At 53.3% G+C, this 26,842-nt stretch overlaps 1 protein-coding gene across 1 annotated transcript; it reads left to right on the plus strand.

The window, feature by feature from the left end:
- Positions 1–3,267: 3,267 nt before the first annotated feature.
- LOC116500997 (adenylate cyclase type 10-like) lies at positions 3,268–26,842 on the plus strand. Its single transcript, XM_032206354.1, has 26 exons — positions 3,268–3,359; positions 3,852–3,983; positions 9,448–9,552; positions 11,702–11,740; positions 12,107–12,250; positions 12,361–12,566; positions 13,029–13,122; positions 13,438–13,526; positions 14,095–14,286; positions 14,502–14,623; positions 15,154–15,230; positions 16,154–16,343; positions 17,293–17,345; positions 18,042–18,195; positions 18,426–18,618; positions 18,926–19,012; positions 19,469–19,752; positions 20,420–20,556; positions 21,210–21,341; positions 21,910–22,164; positions 22,309–22,647; positions 22,865–22,916; positions 23,164–23,386; positions 23,757–23,864; positions 24,002–24,183; positions 24,847–26,842. Exons 1-26 carry the CDS (start codon positions 3,305–3,307, stop codon positions 25,025–25,027), a joined length of 3,825 nt encoding a protein of 1,274 aa, XP_032062245.1. The 5' UTR covers positions 3,268–3,304; the 3' UTR covers positions 25,028–26,842.

Consider the following 26,842-nt stretch of genomic DNA (forward strand, 5'->3'; position numbering starts at 1 on the left):
TTCCTCCAAGCCAATCACACAGTGCTTCCGCCCTGATTGAAGACAGGCCCTGACATCACTTCCGCCCCAGGTTCCCAGCCAAGCACGGCGTGTCCCCACAGACACAGCAGAGCAAACACACAAACTAACATTGACATCCTACCCGTAAACATGCCGTAACAGTGACTCACCTGAGAAAGAACTGCATGCAATAAAGGCACCTAGTACTACATTAGTTTGTTCTAACAGATCCTACTAGCTGTCACCTCAAAAAGACGTGCGTACCGCTCTCTACTTGGAAACGCATCAGTCCGTCCGTAGACTCTGACCCACCTAAAGAGCCCTGCAACTGACTGAAGGAAAAACAAAGCACTTACCCCAAAGAGCAGCCCAGGCAGAAGGAGCTCTCTGATGGCATACCTGGGGCTCATATACCGTTTGGCCGCGCCCAGCACCCAAGCCCAATCACCTGGGAAAGGGAAGGGGCAAAGCACAAGAAAGTAGAAAGAGAGCAGAAGGAGAAGCAGCAGCTGGCGTGTTTTTGTTTGTTTGTTTGTTTTTAATCTGATTTAGCTCAACAGCAAGCAGAGTGCAGACAAGAGAATCGGGCTGTTTCTAGAAGCAACGTTCCGCATGCTTAGGCTGCAGCTTTTAATCTTGAAAGGACAATATGACCAAGCAAGTAACTGGATTTTTTTCAACTGAAATTAGCTCAAACCTTTCTTTACATAGAAAGAAAAATCCAGGAGCATTAAAAAAAAAAAGAAAAAAGAAAAAAAAAAAAAGCACAACATGCCAAAGAAAAACAATTCAATGTAATAATATCACTTTATCACTTGCAGGAAAAATCACATACTTGAGTAGGCTATCTGAGAGCCAAAAGGCCATGCTGACGGGTCAAAACACGCTACAGGACACTGGGTCCTGGCCCTCCGCTGCACTGACTTGAAACCCATCCCTAACACAGCATGAAAACTTGAAACCCAACCCAAACACAGACACAGCATTTCAGCCTCAACACAGTTTTGGGAACTGCTGGAAAGCAGGCTTCATCCTCAATGAGGTGTGCTCAGGCTACACAGCATGGGGCTTCAGGCACCTCTTCCCCTACGGAAGAAGACCGCCATCAGGAACCGCCACGCAAGACAACCTTTTTCCTCTACAACACCTTTCTCAGGAACAACGCAGCATTCCAGAGACCTGCTTTGCTCCTGTTCTAAGGGCTATCACAGCCCACCTTGCCTGTGGCACCTGATAAACAGAGGAGAAAGCAACCACAGCAGCAAAACCCACAGCAGCCTTTGGACAGTTACTCTCATCCCCTCCTTAACCTCAGCCTCTTACCTGCCCCACGTGGCAGATGCTTCCACCTGTTCTCTTAAGCCACTTAAAGCACCTCTAAAAGGCAAACTGGAATTTTACTCTATTGGATGTAGGAAAATAACTGCAGTGACAACCGCACCCCAAAAACAACTGCTACCTCTGTTCATCACTCACCAGAGTCACTCCAGAGGCAGCTCAGGTCATGACGTCCTGGACTGCACACTGAGTTTCAGCCTGAACAAAGGAAAACACAGCCAGAAGATAAACTTTCAGCTGCCAGCGTTAGCACTCATCCCTCATCAACACAAGCGACTCCATCTTTAATTGTATCCTTTCAAAACAGCAGTCCACTTGCCTCTGTACCTGGAAATTAAGTCCAAGCTCAGAAGGAGTAGACAGCATCACCCATGCCACCTGGGAACACAAAAGGACAAAATGACCACTGTGCTTGCAAACAACCACCTGCCACACTGCTCCTCTATCCCAAACAGCCTCACCTCAGACCCTGAGGGAAACACCTGAGTGTCTTCCGTTCGCTTTGGATAAGGGATGACCAGGCTGAAAACACTCTCACCTTCCCTCACTGCTCCGTGACATGGGGATTTCCCTTCCCTGTCCAAGACTGCACGAAGCACCTGCAGAGACAAGAGAGAAGCACACCCTGAGGCACCTCACAGCCAGAGTGTACCTGCTGCAATACTCTCTCTTCCCAGCTCTGTTACTCCAGCTGCTCACCAGCTTTAACTGAGATTCTTGGCTCACAGCGCCAAAGCAAACTCTGCCCAGGCCACACAACACACACTACACAAGCTACGTTATTTAAGACACACGAGCTGGAACGTTCCTGCCCAAGAATCAGTCGCATCACACAGGAAGGATGCCGCATGCTCCTAGAAACCAAACCTACCAGTCCTGAACAGCTTCCCTGCCAGACAGCTCCCCACCTCCTCCTGCCAACCACGCTCAGCACACGCACTATTTGCCTCTCAAAAACAACAACAACAAACAAACAAACAAACAAACAAAAACCCACAAAAAGTAAGAACATACACACACAAAAGCGACTGAGCTCCACAGATGCCAAAAAGCCACGCACACACAGCAGCCCGGCAGGGGTAATCACAGACCCTTTACAGATGAAAAAAGGTAACTCTGATACGACCCTGCTCAGTCTCTTAGTAATACTGTGCCTACGTGGACAAGCCTCTTGGAGCATGTAATCAAGCTGTTTTTAGTTCTCTGGAGAGTTACACAAGTGATTAAAATATAACTCAAAACCAGAAGTGTATCCCACCATCCCTAAAACCAGTGATCCAGCAACCTCTGCTAAATATCCCTCTATTAAGTGAATTCCAAGCACTTAAAATCTAGAAATCCATAGACTCCAAGCTGCCTAAAGAAGCACCTGTAGAAACAAGAGAAAAAGCACACCCTGAGGCACCTCACAGCCACAGCATACCTGCTGCAACACCTCTCTCTTCCCAGCTCCTTTACCTCAGCTGCTCATTAGCTCTATCTGAAATGTGTGCCCAGGCAGCGCTGCACAAAATTGTGCCATCAGACTTAAAAAAAAAAAAAAAAAGGCCCACAGCACAACAGCTGCTGCTCCTTCTGCTCTCCTTCTACTTTCTTGTGCTTTGCCCCTTCCCTTTCCCAGGTGATTGGGCTTGGGTGCTGGGCGCGGCCAAACGGTATATGAGCCCCAGGTATGCCATCAGAGAGCTCCTTCTGCCTGGGCTGCTCTTTGGGGTAAGTGCTTTGTTTTTCCTTCAGTCAGTTGCAGGGCTCTTTAGGTGGGTCAGAGTCTACGGACGGACTGATGCGTAGGATGTCAATGTTAGTTTGTGTGTTTGCTCTGCTGTGTCTGTGGGGACACGCCGTGCTTGGCTGGGAACCTGGGGCGGAAGTGATGTCAGGGCCTGTCTTCAATCAGGGCGGAAGCACTGTGTGATTGGCTTGGAGGAAGCCAGGGCAGAAGCAGCATGCAGGGCTTGCCGGCGCCATGGGCAGAAGCTGTCGGGGCAGGCCGGGACGCCGAGGAGGGGTGGCGCAACGAGGTTGGTGGTCGGTGGCGCGCCACGGTGGGCTGGATAGGGAGGGGGCGAGGCGGCGGGTGGTTGGTGGCTTCTGTGGAAATGGCCCTTGTGCGGGGTGGGGGCGGTGCATTCAGAGGAACCTTGACAGGCTGCAGATAGGGGCAGGCAGGAACCTTTTGAAGTTCAGGAGAGGGAAATGCCAAGCCCTACCCCTAGGGAGGAACAACTCTATTGAGCAGCACTAGATATCTGGGTACTAAATAAGCATTTCTTCATGGAAGGGGTGGTTAGGCATTAGAACAGGCTGCCCGGGGAAGTGGTAGAGTCCCCATCCTTAGAAGTATTCAAGAGACGTGTGGACATAGCACTTAGGGATATGATTTAGTGGTAGCATTAGGTTGATGCTTGGACTTGATGGTCTTAAGGGCTTCTTCCAACATAAGAATTCTTGTTGAGGATGGGGATTCAACTAACAAGTGCATTTTTGGGAACTGGCTCTCTCCTTCACTGTAGGTGACAGCAGCTTTGTGGGCCCTGCGAGGAGGCACCTCTGTAGTGATTGCAAATGGAGTCCACCCGAAAATCTCGGGTCATGTCATCACAGATATTGTAGAAGGGAAGAAAGTTGGAACTTTGTTTTCACAGGTAAGACCTGCAGGTGAGTACGGAAGTAATATGTACGCTGGGAGCAGTAGAGATTCCCTGGAAGTTTAGGGTTGAAATTTGGCTAGGCCTGCCTGTTCAACAAATGGGAAACTATGCTCTGCTTGACAAGCGGCTTTGGAAAGGTAAGTTTCAATGTTGGAATGGAACATCTTGAATCCTCTGCTTGGGTTCCTTCCAGCTGATGACTTGCTGCATCAGCCTTGCATTCAGAGAACTAAGTAGAATTTGTCTTGTTTTCAGTCTTAGAGGTTATCGTCTCTTATTGATGATTTCAGGCTGAAAGCATGCATATAGAATGTAGTGCTGAACTAAGATAGTGTGCGGTTTCATTTTTTATCCTAGGTTCTTCTTATGACTCAGTCTTTTGTTACTGTATGTAGCAATGTTTTCCTGCCTGTGTGTTGCTGTGACAATGTAACAAGGGCCGCAGAAAGTCAGACCAAAGATCTGTGATCTTAGCAGAATAGAACAAGTATAGAGTGATACTCGTGACTTGCACTGTAGTAGGTGCCTTTATTGCATGCAGTTCTTTCTCAGGTGAGTCATTTTTATGGCATGTTCATGGATAGGACAATAATGTTAGTTTGTGTGTTTGCTTAGTGGTTCTGGGTCCCTCAGGATTTTTGCAGGATTACGGGGCTTACTGTGAGTCTTTGCCTGTATGTCAAATACTATCAAAGTTACAACCTTGGTGGCAAAGTGAGGGAGCAGGGTTTAGGAGAAAGGTATTGTCGAAGCTCCCTGTGTAAGCATGTATCTGAAACCAGCAGCAGTAGGCATGTAAGGTGTAATCTTGTTCAGGGTTAGGGACAGTTTGTTATATTTCTGCAGCTTTTGCCTGTGGTTTTGCTGGCTGTTGAGTCTTTAGACCTTGCATCCTTCTAGATTTTAAGAGCTTGGAATTCACTTAGAAGAGGGATGCTTAGGAGGGGTTGCTGGCTAACTTGTTTTTGGGAAATCATGGGGTACGGTTCCTTTTTTTGGCGTTACATTTCAATCTTTAGGTATATCAAGCCATTTGTGTCACTGTCCAGAGGATTCACAAAGAGCTTCAGCACGCATTGCAAGGGGCTCGACTGCATAAGCGCAGTAGTACGAAGAGACTGAGCAGGGTCACCTTTTTCATCTGTAAAGGATAAGTCTGTAATTACCCCTGCTGGGACTGCTGTGCATTCATGGCTTTTTGGCATTTGTGGACTCAAGGGTGTGTTTTTTTTTTTTTCTGGCTCTGGTCTCTGTGTTTGAGTCCTCTGCAAGAAGCTGTACTGTTTGCGTGTCCATCGTGGGCATGACCTTCTCTCTTTGTTTCTTGTAGCCCAGGGCATGGGCACGGAAACTTGAACGAAGCACGAGGGTGAGTGGACAGCAGTGTGGGCCCTGAGTTGGTCAGTGGACTGTGTTAGTCTGCTTTGCCTGTTGGGCAAGCTACCTTGCGACAGCAGAGTACGTCTCCTGCCACGTTTCTGAGGCGCGCCAGACGTCAGCAGTTCTAGTTCCTGAAATGCTGGAGATGCATCTCTTTGGGGTGTTAGGTGGGCGAAGCGGTGATACTGGGCTGGGGAACACGGGTCTGGGGCTTCTTGGCTCTTGCGGTAGGGGATGAAAGAAGAGGAGTGGGTATAGACCGTTTTATGGATTGTCACGTTTGTCTGTTCTTTCTCCTTGATCTAAGCCCCGTGGGCTTGGCTTGGCACAGTGAATGGAAGCGCTGGGTGTGGGTTGGGAAGGTGAGTGGAGAAAAGTTGGAAAACGGGCATTGTTTTTGGTTTGGTAGTCTATTGGTCCACCTCTGGGTGACTCCTCTTTTCCAGGGATGAAGAAGGTACTGGGAACATCCTAGCTGGTCTCTGTGGTCCACACTGAGGATGGATTCTGAGCCCTGAGAATTAAGTTCAGGGGCAAATCTTGTGTGTTGGCAGGGGGAGGCAGGGAGTTGTCTAGGGGGTGTCTATCTGATTTCAGTAGCAGAGCAGGTCAGTTGACTACTGTTTTGTTTCTGAGGAGGGTGCTTCCCTGGAAGAAGTTTGGCTGGCGTGCTGGTGCCTGATGGCACTTTATTTCTGCAGGTGAAGAGGAGCCTTAGGCTTGAAGCAGTGTCCTGGCTAGCCTTTGTGTTCCTTGATGAGGATGGAACCTGCCTCCCAGCATTCCCAAGCTAAGCTGGGGGGGCAAGTGCTATGTTTGAGTTGGGGTTGTGAATGGACCCATAGGGCAAGGGTCTGTGCTTGTAAGTCATTGCAGCGGATGAGGCCTTTCAGGATTGATCAGGTCAGGCAGAGATGATGTGTGGGGAGTTCTGTCACGTACAGCGTGAACACGTGCCAGGCAGGGCAGTCCCAGCTTGTTGTCTGTGCTGTGCTGTTGCTCTTGGTGCTCGGCAGGCCCTGGGGAAGCCATCCTGAGGGTATTGAACACTTGACCTCATCGGAATAACGCTGATGTTCAACTGGGAGCTGAGCACCTCTTGTCTTGCAGTAGGAGCTTAAAGGGATCACTTCTTCCGTGCGTGTAACTTTTTTTTGTATCGAATGTTTCCTGATATGATCATTATGTGTTACGCGCTCCTCAGGTTTTGATATCCTCATCGCCTTCTTCCACTGGACAGATTAGATGGGCAACTTGGTAGCCACACTAAAGGTCCTAAATGCTTGTTTCGTCATCAGTTCTGTGATTCTGTGATCACAGGGCTGATCCAAGCACTTCTTGTCTTGCAGTCACAGCTTAAAGAGCAGATGCGTTTTGGGTCTTGTGCATATTTGGTTTCAGATTGTGTCTGTTTCCATCGTCACTGTTGTGGAAGTCATCTGGGCTTCACCAGGAGCTCAGGCTGGGGAATTCATTTCTGAAGCGTTATTCTTAAGGGGTTTGCACTGCCCATCCTTCCGGTCTCTTGTCTTAAAGGCAAGCATTCTATGCGTCCATCATCCCAGTTCTGGCGGTCACTTTCAGTCGCAGGTCATGGCATTTGAGTCTGTCCCTGGGGTGGCCACAGATCATCTGTTCTGACTCGCTGTCACTGTAGGGCTTCCCTCTGGGAGTTGTCATTCTGCCTGGTGTCATTCTGTTAGGCTCCTAGATTTTTCTTTCTATGTAAAGAAAGGTTTGAGCTAATTCCAGCTGAAAAGAGTTTTTTGTTTGTTTGTTTTTATCTGAATAGAGTAAAACGATCTATTGATGCTTCCTTAGCTGGGCGTAGTGCCCAAGAATGGGGAGAGAATGAATGGCCTCCTGAAAGAATCATACAGCATTATGGACCAGCTACCTGGAACTTGAATGAGGTAGTATGGGGGCCCGAGAACCTATTTGTAATTTGAATTGAATAATTATGTTGCAAGCTGTCCTTGGAATTGTAACTATATATAGTTACAATATATATAATCATAAACCATAAAATAGCTGAACTGGGAGCTGCAGGGTTGATGTGGGAATGTTGAGGTGAAACTCTGTGGTTTGTAGCACGCAGGAGGTCAAACAAATGTATTGAATGATCTTTGCTGGTCTAAAAGCACACCAATCCCAGCCATGTAAATCCCAGCTGAAGGTATAATAACATGGTAGAGTAGCATGGCTCTGCTCTGAGATGAGACATAATTTGTGGAAGCAGAGCAGAAAAGATGCTTGTGAGTAGATGAATTACTGATCGTTTTGACTCTAGGAATGGATGACATCAAGGAGGGAGCTCCTTCAGATATCAAGACATTGCTCTCCGAAGTAAGACAAAGGTTTTGTCTGAGAAAAAGGGAACAAAAAGTTAACCATTCATGTGTTTGGGTTTCTGTGTGGTTTGTTGTTGTTTTTTTTTTTTTTTTTTTTTTATGCACATTTAAAATGAAGTGACTGTTTTTGTGCTGGTTACATGCGGTGTCTTTTATATCCATCTAAATTACGTTTACTCTGGGAAAATGTTAGGCAATAATGGAATAATGAAAGTTAAACTTGATTTTGTTGTTACACCAGACTGAAGCATGATTTGAATCAAGTAATTGGAATTACAGTAGGCTAAAATTGCTGAAAAACGAGTTTGGAAAGTTGAAATGCATTTATTTGCTATTAAACCTTACTGAAAACATTTGGTTGTTTTCAGTTAAGAACTACTGGATTCATAAATGTAATACACAAATGAGAACATTTATGAAGTTTAATATTTAAACCATACCATTTTCAAAATACAGAATTGTTAATTTTATTGAACAAGTTTTCCAGTTTTCAAGCAGTGACCTTGCAAACAGTTCAGGTAATCGGTGACCCTTAAAAGCACAAGCCAGTGTTTTCAAAACAAAACAAATCTCCTACTTAAATATCTCTTTTCTAGTGATCTTCTAAGAGGTTAATTACTAACCACCGTTTGCTGCTTATGTTACCATCCTCATCCTCCATCCTTCACTCCTTATCTCTTCTTCTCTTAAACTTCACGTTGCCACTGTTGTTTTCAACCTTTCCTCTTGGATGGATGGAGCAACATGAAACAACTTTTCTAGCCAGAATAGAATAATTTCTGAATTTTATTTATGTGTTAGCATTCTTCATTCTGGTTGTGTCAGTGGTCCGCTGACTTAACTGACCAGCAGCCTGCATTCCCTGCCACCAGCCCCTAACCACCCCCCCAGAACAGAAGAACTGAGCAACCATTCTGGAAGGTTCTGGTGGTGAATGTTGTCATGAATATATGAATGTTCTTTACCCTCTTCCAGTCTTAATCCTATTTGTACTTTTTTTCTTTTTTTTTTAATAACCTCATTGGAAGAAGTAGCTCTATACATTTGTACGGGGTCACAGCGGCTGCTGCTCAGCAGGCATTGATCTATGGAGGATGGCACTGTTAGCCCACCATGTTGCTGGAGGGCAGCCACTAAGCGATGACCTATGAATGACATCACAACCAGGTGATTGTGATGACCCATGGTGGCAGAGACCAAACTGTCCTTCAAGAAGGCCCCAGGCTCACTGCATCGTCCGGTGCTGAGGGGTCTTCATCTCCTCCCTCCCAGCTGGGCATGGTTGTCTTCTGCTGAGGTACCCCGGTACCACAGGGCACTGACCATAGCATCTGCCTGGGAGGGGAAGTACCCGTACTCTGAGATGGAGAACGGGAGCGTGCTCCTCCCCGATCTTCTTTCTGAGGACTTCACCTGGGACAGCCAGATCCCCAGGCTTATCGTGGGAGTGCTGTTCTTAGCGGATTTTTCAGGTGGGTTGGGCACGGTAGAGCCTCCCCGGAAACGAGCCATTGGGACACACCAGGCCCTCGGGGGCCCTGGCCCGTAGATGGCACAGCTATCTTGTCGCTCTTGAGGACTCCTGCTGTGATGGCTAAAGAGAGCACGGATTGGCTTCTCTTGCGATGCAGCGACTGACAGGCGCTTAGGCTTGGCAGCATGGGACTGGCTGCCAGGCCCTGTGGCCCACGTAGACATGTCCTGATTTCTGCCTGTTCTTCCTGCAGGTTTCACTTCTTTGTCAGAGAAGTGTGTCCAGCAGAGCGGCACAGACAGAGGTGCTGACGAGCTGGCACAAACACTCAATGACTACATGAGCGACGTTTTGGAGGGTAAGAGCCATGCTGCCAGGCTGTTGTATATGGGGCCCTGAGGTTGCTTGCGGAGGGCAGAGGCAGCCTTGCTGCACCAGCTGCTCCTGCCTCCTTGGAAGGGCTGTGGAGCTCACTGTGGCCTGGGGGGACAGTGGGAGCCGTGGGGCTCCCGTGGCAAGAGAGGAGCGCAGCAGGTCTCTTCTGCTGCCCACTGTGATGAGGGAGGCCCCAGTGGACTGCAGGCTGGCAGACGTGCCTCCAGGCAACAGGAAGGGCTGGAAGGACTTTGCAGGGAATTACAGGCCCGTCAGCCTGATGTCAGTATCAGGGCAGGTTACGGAGCAGGTGATCCTGAGTGCTGTGACATGGCACATGCCTCCAATGGAGGGATCAGAAGCAGCTGGCGCGGGATTTTGAAGGCTAGGTGCCTCCTGACTACCCTGATCTCCTACGACAAGGTGACCCACTTGGTAGAGGAGGGAGAGGCTCTGGTCATTGTCTGCCTGGCTTTTTATAAAGCGTTTGACACTGCTGCCCACAGTATTCTCCCAGAGAGACTGGCTGCTCAGGGCTTGGGCAGACATACTGTTTGCTGGGTAAAGAAGTGGCTGGACGGCTGGGCTTAAGGAGTCCTAGCAAGCGGAGTTCAATCCAGGTTCAATCCAGTTGGTGTCTGGACACCAGTGGCCTTCTCCAGGGCACTCTACCAGGGCCTTTTTTGTTTAACATTTTCATCAGTGACCAGGAGGGAGGAGGGGATTGAATGCACCCTCCATCAGTAAGTTTGCAGACAATTCCAAGTTAGGCGGGACGGTTGACTGGCTTGAGGGTGGGAAGGCTTTGCTGAGGTAGGCTGGGCCAAGTCCAGTCACATGCCACTGAACCAGGCTAAGTGGTGGGTCCTGCGCTTGGCACACAGCAACCTAATGCAGCCACATAGGCCTGGGGGAAGAGTGGCTGGAAATGTGCCCAGTAGAAAAGGATGTGGGGTTGCTGCTTGGCGGCCAGCTGAACATGTGCAAGCAGCGTGCCCAGGTCTCTAGAAAGGCCGATGGCATTCTGGCCTGCATGAGAACTAGTGTGGCCAGCAGGGCTAGGGAAGTGATAGCTCTTGGACACGGCAGTGGTGAGCCCACACCTCGAATATTGCATTCAGTTCGGGGCCCCTGACCACGAGAAGGATGTCTGAGTTGCTTGCGTGTGTACAGAGAAGATCATCAAAGCTGCTGAAGGGTTTAGAAAACAAGAGTTACGAGGAGCAGCTGAGGGCATTGTGGTTGTTTAGTCTGGAGGAGAGGAGGCTGAGGGGAGACCTCATTGCGCTTCCCACCTCCCTGCAAGGAGGCTGCAGCGCAGAGGCAGTCGGTCTCTTTTCTCAGGTGACAAGAGAGAGGCCATGAGGAAAGGCTCTCGATTTGGGGCAGGCTGTGCTTGGGTTGGGTACTGGGAAGAATTTCTTCAAGGAGGTTGTGGTTGAGCACTGGAGCAGCCTGCCCAGTTAAGCGATGGAGTCCCAGTCCCTGCAGCTATTTAAGAGATGTGTGGACGTGGCACTAAGGTAGATGGTTTAGTGATGGGGACTCAGTAGGCTAGGTGGATGGTCAGACTTGATGATCTCGAAGGCCTTTTCCAGCCTAGATCATTCTCTGATCGTATGAGCAAGGGGACACCTGCTTTCTCAGCATCTGTCTCTGTGCTTGCAGAGAGACCGTTGCAGTTCCACGATGGAACACCGCTTTGGTGCCATTAGGACCGCAGGCAGGCTGGGGGCATCCAGTGAGTGCCAGCGTGCCAGTGACCTAGGGAGGCTCGCACTGACATCTGTGTGTGGCCCTCCTGAGCCCCTTATCCTGGGGGACGTCTCTGACCGTGAGCATGTGGTGGCCACCACTTTGGCAGCATTTGCAAGTGTCCCCGCTCAGAGATCTTCACCAGGCGTCTGGACGTGGCCCCGGGCAGGTGGCTCTGAGTGGCTCGGCTTGAGTGGAGACGGGGTGCGAGACTGGAGCAGATACTCTCCAGAGGTGCCTTCCAGCTTGCACCGTACTGTGCTTGTGTGGCCTCCCAACTCGCTGTACAGGGGCCAGGGCTGTGGCTACAGGTGGCTTGCCCCACGGATTCCGGAAGAAGGCGCCCCATAACTCTGCCTTCCCTTCTTTCTCCACAGTTGTGCTGGATTTCGGAGGAGACATCCTGAAGTTTGGAGGTATGTCCTTAGGAGGAGGCTGCTTCCATGTCCTGCTGCTGTGCAGTGTTTCCCGCGGGAGCCACTTGCTCTGTGCTCTGGCCTGATGGAGCAGCTCTCTGGCCACGCAGCAATCCCTCCGGTGGTGTCCCTGGGCTGCTGCAGCTGCGGAGGAGTGCTGGGCAGAGGGTCCCCCCGCCACCCACCCTCTTGCCCTGCTGCCCTGGCTGGTGCTGTGGCTGGTCTGGCAGAGGGGAGGGGTCCCTGTGGCCAGGGTGCTGTCCTTCAGGAGGATGCCCTCCCACAAGCCCGTCCTCCTCTGCACGCCGGCTGGCCACTTGCTGCTGTCCCGCAGGAGAGCCTTCCCCTTCCCCTCACTTTCCCCAGGGGATGCTGTGCTGGTGCTGTGGAGAGCATCAGAAGCTCAGCTGCCTCAGACCATCAGCCTGGTGCTGCAGTGTTGCCAACAAATCCAGAAGAAGCATGGCAGTCGTGACACACACGTGGGTCAGAAGCTCCACCTGAAGATAGGTATGGGCGCTGCAGGGTCAGCTGTGCCACGTGCACAGCCCTGGCACTCTCCAGTGCTGCTGACTGCTTCTGCTCCCCGGTGTCAATGCTGCTTCTTGCTCTCTCCCCAGGGATCTCCGCAGGGCAAATGACCGTACTGGCTGCTGGAGACAGGTACCATCAGCAGTACTTCATCTGCAGCCAGGCCCTGGAGGAAGTTATGAACGCCCAAAACCTTGCGGTTAAAAGTGAAGTGATTGTCTCGCCCACCTGCTGGAAGCTGTGTGAGCAGGAAAAGATCCAGACCAGGCTTCTTGGTGGCAAACGGGTTCTGAAGGTAGGTGGACAGGTTGGCCTCTAGAGCCTCTCTGAAGACCTGCACCTGAGAGGGAAGGAGGCAGATGCCAGAAGGCTGAGGCGCTGGACGTGGAGAGAGTTGTAGCTGTAAGGGTTGGTAGAGAGCTGAAGCAGTTGCCCTTCCACCTCAGGGGTAGCTCTGGGTAGTGCTTGCTTGGTGTGACTGGCCAAGGGAAGCACAGGAAGGGTGTGGGCCCCACCAGCAATGTCCCCCGTGGGTCGCGCAGCTGTCCTGGAGAGCTGGGGCATGCTTGGGTGATGCCTGCGTGGCTCTGGTCCTTCTGAAGAGGCACTTCTGTCCCAGCTGAAAATCCAGAGAGGTGGGCTTGCTGCACCAAGAGGTTCTGCCCTTCTCTGGAAAGTGAGAGTGGAGGGGCGGGCTGTGTCTCCCGGGGCTCCTTGGGGAGGCCAGCGGCAGTACTTTTGTTCTGCGTGTCTGCAGGTTCAGAGGATGGAGCACATGTCTGGATCAGAACGCCAAGATGCTGCAGGCCAGTTTGAGCAACACGTGAAGATGCAGCGTTTGGAAAGGATAGGTGAGTCCCTGCTTCACCGTGTTCTGAGACTGGCTGGAAAAATGGGGCCTGCCTGCTTCAGAGTTCCAGGGAGGAACTCCCCCTGCCCTCTTCCACCTTTCAGTCAGCATTCGTGCCTTTGTCCCTCCTGTGCTTCAGCTGAGGCTGTCGCTGCCATCCCCTCCTTCCAGGGGATGGCTCTGGCCAAGCAGCTGCAGAGGGGAGCAGGAGGAAACGCCAAAGAATCTTTGCTCTGCTTTGCCCAGTGCCAGCCCCGTCTTTCAACCCCCTTGTAGTCCCGTCCTGCCAGTGAAGGCCTGCGTTTGCTTCCCTTAGGGCACCTAAGGCCAGCTTTTCTCGTGTCCAATGGTCCTAAAGTGGCAGCAGAGATGCAGAAGTACATACCAGCAGCTCCTCTCAGGAAGGTAAGGCCGCTGCTGCTGGAGGCTGCATTTTGGGAGGGCAGAAGAAGGTGTGCATTGCATGGGTGGAGCTCTCGTGAAAACAGACAAATGGAAGAAAAAGCACCCTGGGGCGGGAACCCAGGGGACCTGATGCCAGGCTTACTGGTGCTGCACGTGCCAGGCAACTGCCCATTTTGTGCTGCTCCTCAAAGAGGCACGGGTGGCAGGAGGTGGACTTGCCTCTGTCTTTTCCATGACTCTTGCTCTGGACGTGCTGTGGGCACGAGGCGAGGACAAGGGGGCGAGTCTGCTCAAGTCCCTGGGATGTGCCAGAGGGTCGCCCCTCGCATCCGTACTTGCCACAAGATGCAGTGTTGCTGGAACATTCCCCTCTGTCGTTTGTGCTATGACTCTGCTATGACCTGCCTGCCGCAGGCTGGCCTGCGATTGGCACCGAGCAGGGGACTTACCCTTCCTCCAGTAGTACCTGGTATTGCCAACATGCCTGCTCTCCCTCGGTACGTGGCACGGGCCCAGAGGAACCGCCGGGAGAACAGGCTGGCAAAGCTGTCGTGCTCTTCACTTCCAGCTGGACGTGGATATGCCGCTGCACCTGTGGTCTGAGCTACGGCCAGTCACCAGCCTCTTTATCCAGCTGCAGTTTTCTGCAGAGGCCGGGTTACTGGATCTTCAGAGGGGCCTCCGTGATGCCAACAGGATGATTTCAACAATCATCAGTCCTCACAAGGGTGAAATCAACAAAAGCCTTCTGTTTGATAAGGTGAGCGTGGGGGAGCAATCCCACCCCCAGAGGGTGGCCTGTGTCTGTTTAGTGGAGAGGGACTGAGGAGCAGCTCTGCCTTGCTGGTGGGATCAGTCCTCTGTGGCTTTGTGTTGACCTGCAGCTCTACTGGTCTCCCTGGCGACTGCAATGGAACGGCATTAGCTGCTGGCCATAGGCACTGTAACCAGATGTGTTGCATCTGTCCTCTGCAGGGCTGTACATTCCTCTGTGTGTTCGGAATGTCTGGAGCAAAGCTGCATGACGAGAGCACCCGTGCCTTGGACAGCGCTCTTCAGATCTTCAGCACGTGCTCCAGATCATTGAGGAAACTTGAGTGAGTGTGTGGCGGTGTTGCAGGGCATGCGTGCTGCCTGGGACAGCGCAAGGGGGCTGACCAGCAAGAGACGTGGCCTCCTGGCTTGGCCTCCTTTGTCCCTGGCAGGATTGAGGCAGCACCCTGAGAGGCAGCAGGTGGCCCCTGGGCTTAGCTCACGGCAGCCAGGCGCAGTCCCTCCAAGCACAGCCTGCCAGGAACAGGGCTCTGGCCTAATCTCAAAGTCGCTGGCATTGTAGGTGCTCTGTGGGTAGCACCTGCTTTCCTCCACTAGTGAGAGGGGCTGTGGCCTGCTGCAGGTCACAGCCATCGGGCCTCAGGGGAAGGGTCCAAGCCGTCTTGCGTGCACCCTCCCCACGTCCCTTGTGTGTGGTGCCCCAAGCTCTCCAAGTCCCCGAGGCACACACCGGCTGTGGGACAGCAGGTGTCCCTGGTTGGTGCCAAGGGGAGACGTGGGAAGTGGCAGAGCGGGGCGAGCAGGACTGCGCCTGGGGCACCACTGAATTTGCACTTCTCTCCCTGTGTGCCAGGGCAATGTCTATTGGGGTCACCAGCGGGACGATGTTCTACGGCCTCTGTGGCCATCCGGAGAGGGCTGAACATACAGGTACCGCACCTTAGTCTGAAGAGTGGGAGGCTGGCGTGGGTGTGCTTAAGCACACCTGCCACACACACATCCATCATGAAGAGATGGGAAGGCTGGGGCAAGCACATATGCTACAGCCTGCCGAGAGCGGCCCAGATGTCACAGGTCTCGACCTGAGGTGGGAGAATGGGCTCAGAGACTTGCGGTTCCCGCTGGGTCAGCTTGCCCTGCTGCGGGGTTGACCTGTGCCTGAGGGTGTAGTCCCAAAGCTGGGAAAAACAAGGAAACCTTGAAGAATATAGAGAGTCCTGTAGCTTGTGTAGTATTTCTATAGCTTGTATAGTCTTTTAGGTGAGAGAATAAGGGAACAGAGAGACAGGTAGCCTTGAGCTAGCAGCAGCCAGGGAGATAAGGGACAAAAGGTGAAAACAAGGAGGAGAACAACAGCTCCAGACTAATCTGTAGTAACCTTTTGCTCATTAAGGGTCATAAACGTATTAAAAATCGTACCCATCAAAATGCTAACGTATGCTAATGTGGGATTTGATGTGTCCCCACTTCCCCAGCCCCCACTCTTTCTCTGTAATGTGCAAACTCAGGAGACATAAGTTAGGTGAGCTGTAATAGCCAATCAGAAGTACCCAAAGAGATAGCTTTCACAAGTTTGCTGTGTACAAGTAACGGTGATTCAAGTCAGAGGTGTGCTGGCTTTGCGGAAGATCGCCAAGCACCTGACTCTGCAGAGTTATATAATAAAATATTTAATTATATAATATATATATATTTATATAATGAATTAATTAAAAGATCTTTGCTGTGTGTGCTCATTGGTGCAGTGCACTAGGCATGCACCTATGGACAACAAGGGGAAGTAGCCCTTGGCCTTAAAGGGTGGGGCAAGGCTGCTTTCCTAACCATGTCAATGTGTTCTCTCTCCATGGCAGTGATTGGCCATAAGGTGAATTTGGGTGCCCGCTTGATGGTGCACTACCCCAGGCTGGTGTCCTGTGATGAAGACACCTACAAGGCCTCTCGCCTGCCCAGTTACCTCTTCAAGGAGTTGCCGAAGACAAAGTTGAAAGGTGTTACAGATCCCGGCGCTATCTATCAATATGTGGGGATCACCGACAAGTGGTGAGTGTCTTCCGAGCCATCTGGATGGGGCCACAAGGGGAAGCCAAGGGTGCAACCTTGACCGGTAAAGAGGAGCTGTGCAGCAAGAGACCAGCCTGGCCTCCCACAGACATCCCTTCCCTGTGGCCAAGAAGATCCAAAGGCCTGGCATGGGTCTGCTTTGTGCCTTTCTGCCCTTGTGTCTCCTGCTGCTAAGAGAGCTGCGAGTGACGCCAGTGGGGTGCAGAAGGTTGTCCTGGCTTTGGAGACGCACGCTAGCCATGCAGGCTTTGTCCAAGCGGCTTTCCGCTGGGCTCCCTCCCTGCCCTGTGTTTGCTCCACTATGTGCAAGGCTAAGGCAGAGGTCATTCTGATGCAAGGAGGAATTTTTTCCCAGCTCCTTCTGCGCAGGAAGCTTTGGGTCAGTCATGTCGCCTTGGGGAAAGGTGGGCCACTGGGCCACTCTTCCTCCTGTCTGCCTGCTCAGTTCTCAGCTGTCCCTCCGGGCCAGGGTTGGAGGACCTTTTGGATGTTAACGTTGCTGTCTCTTGAAAACTATCAAAAGACTTGAGCCAAAGGTGCCAGGTGCTTGGTGTCCTGAGCCACTAAGTGACACAGGTCCTCCTTTCCAAGAGGCTTCTTTTGCTTGTCCAGGGTGGCAGAGCAGTCTACTAGCCAACAGCACACCCTGGCTTCTTTGCCGCATCTGGGCTTTCTTTGGTTTTGGCCTCTGGCGAGGGACTCCCAACACCTTCTGCTGTCCCGCCATGGCTGCTGGCCTTCTTCGTGCTTGAAGCTGTCCTGGCATGTCCACTCGAACGTTGGCCGGGGAGCATGCTCCGGACAGCATGCTGCTGGAAAGAAAAGCAGTTACCTGCGGCGGGTCTCCTCCCCTAACACAGCAGGCTCTATATTCCCTGGCTTCTGAACAACTAAGTGAAACTCATGTTTTGTCTTCTCCCGCTTCTAGCATCTTTGACATGGGTCTTACCAAGAAGAGGTCGGACTATGGCCCCTTGCTGGGTAGGTAGAGAAGTCCTCGCTCTTCAGAACCCCAGCTGCTTCCCTTTGCCCAAAGCAGTGCACCTTGCTGGAGGTTAACCCCGGTAGGCAGCTGAGCCCCACACAGCCGCTCGCTCCCTTCCTCCCTCCTCTAGCCTGCTGGCTGGTGGGGCAGCATGAGAAACTGCAGAGGCCTTGACACTGTGCCAGCACTGCTCGGCAAGAGTTCAGTGTGTTCTCGGCGTTCCTTTGGTGGCAAGTCCACCACATCACAGCACACTCCAAGCTCCTGTGAAGACAAGGAGCTGTATCGCAGCCAAAACCACAACAGGCCCGAAGACGCCACCTTAGCTACAGGGTGCTGGCAAGAGCTCTGGGGCTCAGGGTGCAGTGAGATGTTTGGCATGCCTTTTGGGCGCAGCTGCCTGCAGTGCCTCAAAGTGTGCCCTCCAGTCTTGGGCTGGATCAGTGTGGGGAGCTGCGTCCAGCTGGCTGAATCTCATTGCCTGTGGGAGGAGAAGCGGAGGGGAAAGAGCTCCTAGGAGCTGCGCCGTGTGGCCAGCAGGCAGGCGGCTCTGAGATGAGGGGCTTGGAAGGAGGCCTGGGTGTAGGCAGGCTTGCTGACGTGGTGGAGGGAAGCCGCCGTGCCAGCAAAAGGGAATGCTGCCCTGCTTTTCAGCATGCTGCAACAGCTTGTTTCCTGGTTGGTCTTCACAGGTCGGGAGGTGGAGATTGACCTCTTTGAACGCAGCTTGAAGGCCTATGAGACTTTGGGACAGCCGCGCATCCTGGCGTACGCAGGCATTCTGGGCTCTGGAAAGAGCCACTTACTTACTGAGCTGGCCTTTCTGGGCCAGGCCACTGGGCACAGGTAAGTGGGTTTTTTGAGCCCCTTCCCATGCCCGTCCCCTGACGTTCGTGGAAGACTGCGATGCCTCTGCCCTGTGCCTGGCCCTCCGCCCACACCCCCGGGACTGTGCACCCTGCGTTCCTTTGCAGTAAGAACCAGGCAGCGTGAGTCTCTAACTCTCCTGTCTTGGCAGGCGTGGGCTACTGGGGGCCTTTTCTGCAGCTCAACTGCCTTTTGCTTTTGCACCGCAGGGTTGTCACCATGGAACTGACCAAGGCCAACATGAGGCAGCCCTTCTCTGCCGTCTGTATGCTGGTGGCCAGGGCCCTGGGACTGCAGGCGGGTGAAACGTGCAAGGACCGGCAGCGCACCCTGCAGGCCAAGCTCCAAGGGGCGATAGAAGAGAGCAGTTACTGCCTCCTCAACAACATTTTCCTCGTCGAGGTGAGAGCGAGAGGGAGGCCTCCTGAGGTAGTCTGGTGGTTGTTTGGGTGTTCTGCTGGGCTGGGAGTTGCAGTGCTCATAGCACCCCGTTCTGATTCGTGGGTCCAGGGAGGCTCCTTGTCTGTGGTGACTTCATGTCCTGTGCATGTGCCAGGTGTCTTGGTCAGCGCCCTGGAAAGGCCAGTGAAGAGAGGCTTGCGCTGACCTCATGCAAAAGCAGAGGCGCTTTGCTCTGCCGTCTAGCTTGGTGGATAGGCATGCCTGGTCCCAGGATGATGTTTCTTTCTGACTCTGCTTTCCTGTCCAGTTTGCCATCTCAGACGAGGTTTGCAAGATGCATGACCTTCAAAGGAAAAGGGAGTTGCAGAAGACTTGTAGGAAAGTGCTACAGAAGGTGAGCGTTCCTCCTTCTACCTGGGTCAGAGAAAGAAAACAACCCTGCCCGCTGCAGGCTCCACATCAGAACAGCCTGAGTGGGCAGCAGGACGATGTGCCAGGGTCACCGCCCTTCAGGGCCCAGGAGCCCCTCCTCCCAGAAGCCCCTCTCACACCCTCCCCATATGCCTCGTCGTAGCTCGCCTCCTGTTAAGTTGGAGGGTATGTGCCCTGGAGGAGGATTGACGCCTTCTGCATTCCTTTGCCCAAGCTCCCTTCTTCAGAAGGGCAAGTGATGTTCCAGGAGGCCTTAAAGTCTCGCAGAAATGAAAAGCCAGTAAGCTTCTGAAGAGGAAAGCGGCTGGGGAGAGACTTCTGAGTATTCTCCGTCTCCGGAGAGAGAGGCTGCATCTCCTCCCCTAGAGGATGCTTGAGAATCCGCCAGACTCCAAACAGATCCATCTGCTTTTTTCAGACCCTTGGAGGAGAATTTGGCATATTTGTCATCGACAACGCCCACTTCATCGACCCTGCCTCCTGGACTGTCATGTGGCCCGTGCTCCAAAGCGTCACGCTCTTTATGGTGATGAGCTTAGCTCCTGGCCACGAGAGAACGGAGAGCTTTTTCAAAGCTGCAGCAGACAGCACAACGTCCCAGAGAATCAGCTGTCTTCATCTGGAAGAGCTGAAACCTGCAGCTGTGGTGCAGAAAGTCTGCCAGGACCTTGGAGTGGTCAGCATCCCCAGGGATCTAGCAAGGTATGTTGCAGGCCACGGAGCTCTTCCGGAGGGGTTGGACCTATGCTGCCACGGAAGGAAGTCGCCCCGCAGGAAAGGAAGCACGGGGCCTTCTGGCAGCATCCTTGACTCCAGCAAGGACCTGGGTTTCTCCTTAAGACTCACCACAGCAGGTGTGAGCTAAAAATAGGCAGCTCCCAGGACGCAGCACGTGGGCAGTGACAGCCCTTTGCTGTTGCAGAGGAGGGAGGGCAAGGCAGGGAGGAAAAGGGAGAGAAGAGGAGAGAGGAGAGCAGAGGGAGATGGGTACCCAAGCCTCAGCGTGGCTGAGGTGTGAAAAAGGCTTTGACCAATGTAGCCAGGCTGCAGTAGGGATTCCCAGGAGCAGGGGTCCAGCCAGCTGCCAGAGCAGATCTGGGCTCCTGAGGACAGGGAAGATCAGGCTTGCTGTGTTGTGCTTTGGACATTGCCCACGACCATTTCCCCATGGACTCCAGCAAACAGTGTAGGGTCAGGGGTCCCAAACGCCCAAGCCAGTGGGAGGACCGCCCCCTTCTGAAGTGAGCCGTAGCTGTGACAAAGAGGCTGGTTACCCTGTGAGGCCTGAGTGACTCGCCACCCGCCCATCAGAACTGTGTTGCACCATACTTCCCTGGTGTTGGTCACTGCTGGGTCTGCTCCTGCCCAGGTTCCTGATCCAAAGAAGCTCTGGCATCCCATATTACTGTGAGGAACTGCTGCGCTGCCTGCGTCGCAACAACATGCTCTTGTTCAGCACTGGGAGGCAGGACAAAATAGTAGAGGACAACTGGGAGAGCTTGATCGGTAAGCACTCTTGTTGCGGACTGGCTAGATGCTGTTGCACGTCACCCCCCCCCACACACACACACACACACGACCGTGTCCTGTGGCTTTCCAGTGAGTCTGGGCAGAGTCCGATCTGGCAGCAGGACAGAACTTGATCTGGCTGAGGTGTGGGCTCCTGCACACCTTGCTGTCACCTTGGCAAGCCACCAGCTCCCTCGAGAAGAAAGCCCTTCTGCAGGAGAGGGTCAGACCTGGGAAAGTGTAATCCAAAACCAGAAATGCCCGCAAAGGCGCTGGGAACTGAGGAGCTTGGCAGTAACGCAAGAGCAGTAATTGCAAGAGCAATGCCAAGCAGAGTGCTGTTGCCCTGGGGACAGCCTGCATGGGCTTTGCCTTTTGGATTATCACTGGCAATTTCCCTGGCTGTGGGAGGGAGCGCTGTCAAAGGTAGCAACCGCTGCGTTCTGTTGCGGGATATTCGTTCAGTACAGCTGGGCAGCTGGTCCAAAGGCAGAAAAAGAGTTGCAAGGGCAATGCAGACAAAACCATTGCAGTGGAAACCGGTTTGCCCTGCTCACTGACCGCATTCGGTGCGGGCCATGAAGCGCACCCAACCGTGACAGGTTGGACTTGCCCCACCTCGTTCATGCTCTCTCTCTCTCTCTTCCCAGCTTCTGCAGTCGAGGCTTCATCCATTGTCTCAGCCACCTCAAGCTCCAGTGCTGGGAATAACAGTGGCAGGGTCTGCACCGTCAGAGCAGATGTCAGCCTGGAGACCACCGTGCTGCCGGCTGCCTTGAAAGGTGAGGGGCTGAGTTCGTGGCTGTGCTGGGGTCCTTTCCTGGGGTGCATGTGAGAGAGGGGCTGGGCATCAGCATGCTGCAGAAGCACCCTCTCAGCCTGGGGGGCCCTGCCAGGAAGGCGACTCTGGTCTGAGCAGACAGAGCTCTGTGCTTAAGGACACAGATGTCCCCCTCCGGGCTGTGGGCCGGCTGTGAGGCCCACAGCAGTTGTGGGGAGCTCCAAGTCCAGCTCTGAGGTGGTGAAAGCGCTCTCTGCTCTCTGTGTGCGCTGCTGGGCATCAGCCTAGTTCAGCTCCGGTAGGTCGCATCACGGGTCGCATGTACCCGCAGGATCGTGCCCTCCCCATCCGTGGTGGAGGAGCTCTTATCCCTGGGCCTTGTGGCCTGTGGTTGCAAGAGGAGTGGAGCCATCTTGAAGACATTCCCCTGGGCTCCAATTGCCCACCAGGTGCCATCCTGAGGAAGAGAGGCCAAAGTCTACCCTGTTTCCTGTGGTGGAACCGTCCAGCCTCTCCAAGCTCAGGCTCCGGGACACAAAAGAGAGAGACGATTTGCTTCTTCTTGACAGATATTGCACTGGCTGAGCTGGACCGGATCACGCTGCAGAAGCAGATGGTTTTGAAGTTTGCAGCCATCATAGGGCCAGTGTTTACCACCCAGCTGCTGGCTCACATCCTTCCCAGTTGCACCAGGCAGCAGATGAATTATTTGTTGGACATGCTGGTGAGCGACAACATCCTTAAGTGGCTGAAGGACACAGGGGTGCCCAGAGACATCCAAGATGCTCGAGAGGGGCCGGCCACCTCTCAGCAGGCAGGGAGCGGTAAGTGGTGGCAGTAACGTAGACCCAGGAGCGCTGTAGCTGAAGGAGGCCTTCCCCCACCAGCTTTGTGCAAAGGGAAATTCCCAGCGGCTGTTGGGAATGTCTCTACCACTCTGGCTGAGGCCACCATCCATTGCCTTGCAGGGGTGGAGAGGCCGTCTACAAGCAAGGAGACCACGGAGCAGCAGGCTGGCGTTCTGGCCTTCTGTGCCCCGCTGCTGCAGGAGGCAGCCTACGAGCTGTGGCCCAAGAGACAGAGGGCCAGCACGCAGCGCAAGTGTGCTGCCTTCCTGGAGAAGCACGCGCACAAATGCCGGAGCTGCCACGGAGGGAACTTTGTGGCCTTCCACCGCTTCGCCGTCCCCAGTCCCCAGGATGGGGAAAACTGCCAGGGCTCTGCTGACGAGGATGACTGGCACAGCTGGGAGGCCTTGGTGCTCGCTGGAGAACACCTGAAGAAGGACAGGACTCACACCCCTGAAGGTAGGCTGTGTGCCGTGCAGCGGAGCCCCCTCCCTCTGGAAGTCCAGGCCCATGCAGGCTGGGGCCCACCGGGTCCCCAACACCAGGGATAAGCCAGGGGACAAGGACGATCACCGCAGCTCTTGTGCCCTGGGTCTGCTCGACAGGACCCTTGCAAGCCTGCAGCTCTTAGCCCGGGCTATGTGGGGAGTCCCTTGACACGCTCTCTTCTTCCCAGGTAGTGCAAATGCCCTGCAGCCGCAGCAGGCTTTCTCGGAGGAGGAGTTCAGGTGAGGAGACAAGGTTCTGATGATTGTGGAAACGAGCGAGCTCCAGAGGAGACAGATGGAGCTCTGCCATTTGGCTGCTGGCTGGGACTCCAGCTTTGGGAGGAGGAGGCTGGCTGTGGGGTGGGAGCTGGGATGAGACAGCAGGAAATAGGGGTTTGTTGCTACCCATAGGGAGAGCAGGGTCATCTCAGGTGATGCTCATCTGCTCTTTGCTCTCTTCTTTTCCTGGCAACCTGCCTCTGACCAGAGCGTCAGAGCGGTTTCCACCAGAGGGCAAATGGACAAGTGTGCAGCCCAGCAGGACCAAAGAGAAGGACGGTGGCGAGTGTTCCTGCAAATGCGAAGCCGTCATTGAATCAGTGCTTATGCCTTTGGCTCGCCACTATGTGGCAACAGGCAATGCTTCCCGAGCCTTCTACTACCTGCTGGAGTGTGCGGCTGCCTACCTGCACGTCTCCAACAGCTACATGGTGAGTGACCCTGCTTGCCAGCACGCATTGCACCTGGAGTCCACTGCAACAGGACACGCCTGCTGAGGGGCCTCCCAAAAGAAACAGTGGGGGCAGAGCCGGACTGTTTCCTGCGCTTTGCCTCTCCCACAGCAAGAGACGCGGGGCACTGAAGCAGGCCCGTCAGCACAAGCTGCAGTACCTGGGAGGCAGTCTGAAGGCTCCCTTGGTGCCTGAGCTCTGAGCCCACAGGGCACTGTGCTAGGGCAGGGATCACATGGGGAGATGCGGGCCCTCCTAAGGCAGGTGCCACAGGAGGCAAGAGGGAAGGGTGGAGCTAGCTGGGGGCTCTGCACCGATGCTCACCTGCTGCCTGTGTGCTTGCTCAAAGGCCCTTATGAAGCTCAACGAAGCGGAGGTCCTGAGGAACTCCATGGGGAAGACAGCAACTGTGTTAGACTGCTTTGAGGAGGTGACCTTCTTCAGCCTCAAAGCGGAGGTAAAGCGGCAGGGTGACGCCCTTCTTGCAGGGGGTGTCCCTGCTATGGCCAGCCCCTTATACATTTCTGCAGCCTCTGCAGGAGGAGAGGCTTGGGAAAGCGGTCCATGTCTGCATGGCTTCCTCTTCCTGTGCAGGTCTGCTGTAATCTAGGACGCGTGGGGCTGGCCAAGAAAACGACCAGGCAGGCGCTGAGCCTTCTGAAAAAGCGATTCCCTCAGACATGCGCCGGAGCCTTTGTCAAGTCTCTGTGGGAAAGGTTTCAGGGTGCTCTTTGTGCCACAAACAGAAGAACACCCTCTCTTCTGCTAGAGGCTCGGTAAGCAGCAGAAGGGAGAGCGTGGGAAAGGAAGAGTATTCTGGTGCCAGGCATTCAGGCCCAGGCCTGCCTGGACTTCAGGCCACGCCTAAGCTGTGCCATAGCTCATTAGCAGGACCGAGGCATTAAGGCACGACATGTGGGTCAAACAGGGGCCAGTGCAGCCTCACGCTGCCCCCCTGTGCAGTCCCTGGGCCTTTGCGTAGAAAGCAGCTTGTGCCGAGGGATGCACCTGCTGGCACGTTTCGGATGAGGCTGGGGTGGCTGGGAACAGAGAAGAGATGTGAACAGGGAGGACGGGCTTAACAGGGGAAGGAAGGCAGTGACCTCAAGGGATGGGATGGGGTTGGGTTAAGGTTGGGGGGGGGGAAGGGCGTGATGAGGAGAAGGCTCAGAGTTGCGATAGTCCTTCTCCTGCTGGTGCCTGGCATCACTTCCCCCCCCCCCCCGTGCTGTAGTGCCAGCACACCCTCTGTAGCGGTTGGCTGCCCCTGGCAGCACTTCTTCATTTGCCCACTTCCGTGCCAGCAGCCCTTCCAGCACCAGCTCCCTTCCTCTGAGGAGGTGTACGTGTCTCAGCTGCCACCCCACTTTCCCCTGCCCAGTCTGGTTTGGTGCTCTACAGCCGCGCCTCTGGGCTCAGCAGTTTCTCTTGTGTGTCAGGAGGAAGAAGCTAGCCTGGATGCTTCAGCAGACCCGCTGCCTCTCCTTACTGGGGCACCTCTACAGCCTGGAGGGCACATCAGCAGGACGGAGGTTCTCCCGCCTGGCAGCTCGCATGAAAGCCAACGTGGACAGGAGAATGGACTCCTCTCAGGAAGAAGACTCCCACCCCGACAACTGACTTTCCATCCCTGCTTTTCTCAGTGTGTCTTAGTAAAACATCTGTTTTCTTATGGTGGTGGTTGTCAGGCCTTGCCAGGGAAGGTTCAGGTTGGAACTAAGAAGCAAGTTCTTCTCAGAAAAGGAGAGCTTGCTCCCCCAGCAAGAGACGCGGGGCACTGAAGCAGGCCCGTCAGCACAAGCTGCCTTACCAGGGAGGCGGTCTGAAGGCTCCCTCGGAACCTGTGTGGGCACCTGGAGAGAGACAGCATGGGCAGTTTGGGACGGTGGAAGCTGCCATAGTGCAGAGCGAGCAGAGGAGGGGAGGGCCACGGTGGGGGGGCGTTCCAGAGTCCCCGCAGGGTCAGGTGGGCTGCTCCGTCCCGAGGCGTGCCCACATGGGCTCCGGGGTGCTGGCCCAGGTCCTTGCTGCGCTTGATCGTTGGGCTGCTCCTCGTTGTGAAACATGGGATTAGAAATTAGAGAGCGATGGATTAAGAATGAATATGTAGGCAACACTCCTTGCTTCATATGTGCTACTGAGATGGGGAAGATGCTAAAACTTCTCCGAATTAATATTTACAGAATCGCAGAATTTCTAGGTTGGAAGAGACCTCAAGATCATCGAGTCCAACCTCTGAGCTAACACTAACAGTCCTCCGCTAAATCATATCCCCAAGCTCTAAGCTAGATTCCCTTTTTGAGTGGGTTTGTGAAAATTCTGCCAAAGAAGGTCAAGGACTATCAAGAGGTTTCTGTTGTGAGCACTATTTTATGGGAGCCTAGGTGGGGTGGGTATTGGAAGAGGGTGTTGACTAGGGCACTGCCTAGGGTTAGGATTAAGGTTTTGAGAGAGAAAGGTCAAACTCTCTCTAGGACTAAGGTTGTGAAAGGGCTGCCAAAGGAAGTTGAGGGCTACCAAATGCTTCAGATGGGAACACTTTTTCATGGGAGCTCTTGCTAGGATGAATGTTTGACCTGGGAGCTGTCTTATCCCTGTCCTTACGTTTGGAAAGAAAGGAAGCACAGACTCCCCTTGTGACTGAAGTTGTGAGAGTGCTGCCAAAGCAAGTGGAGGGCTACCAAAAGATTCTGTTGTGAGCAATTTTTCTTGGGAGCACTAGGTGAAATGTTTCTTGGATCTAGGCAATGTCTAGGGCTAGGGTTAGGGTTTAGAGAGAGACAGAGAAAGTCCAGACTCCCATTGTGAGCAATTTCATTAAAAGGCTGCCAAAGGAAATCAAGGGCTACTAAATAAATTGCTTCCACTGCAAGCAGCATTTCATGGAAGTGCTGTGTGTGGTGTGTGTTGGACCTGGGCACTGTCTAGAGTTAGGCTTAGGGTTTGGAGAGAGAGAAAACACAGACTCCCATTGTTAGTGTGACTGTGAAGGGACTTTCAAAGGATGTGCCTTTGGGGTTGGGGACACAGCAGCACACATCTTGTGGTTGTGAGCTGAGTGCAGACCAGAGCCAGTCCCACTATGATATGCCAGCAGGGCTCTTGGAGCCTTGGGGCACGTGGGGCCCTGCTGTATGGGCAGCACTTTGGAATCAGTCAAAGTCCACAAATTGTTTTGTTTCACAGAAAGTTCAGAGTTAGGGTTAGGATTTGGAGATAGAGAGAGTACAGACTTCCGTTGTGAGTGAGTGTGTGAAAAGGCTGCTGTGAGAAACTAAGTTGTGTTTTTGCAGTAGAGAACTAGTTTTCTGTATTCAAAGGTAGTTGTGGAGTCATAACAAGGAGAAATGCAAAGTAGGTAAGTGGACAGTAGAAGGCCCCTCACTGTTCCAGAACAAGGTAGAAGCTTGAGAAAAATAGGATGAGCAGTGTGAG

This window comes from Aythya fuligula, chromosome Z, assembly GCF_009819795.1.
Source record: "Aythya fuligula isolate bAytFul2 chromosome Z, bAytFul2.pri, whole genome shotgun sequence".
In the NCBI taxonomy this organism is placed as follows: domain Eukaryota; kingdom Metazoa; phylum Chordata; class Aves; order Anseriformes; family Anatidae; genus Aythya; species Aythya fuligula.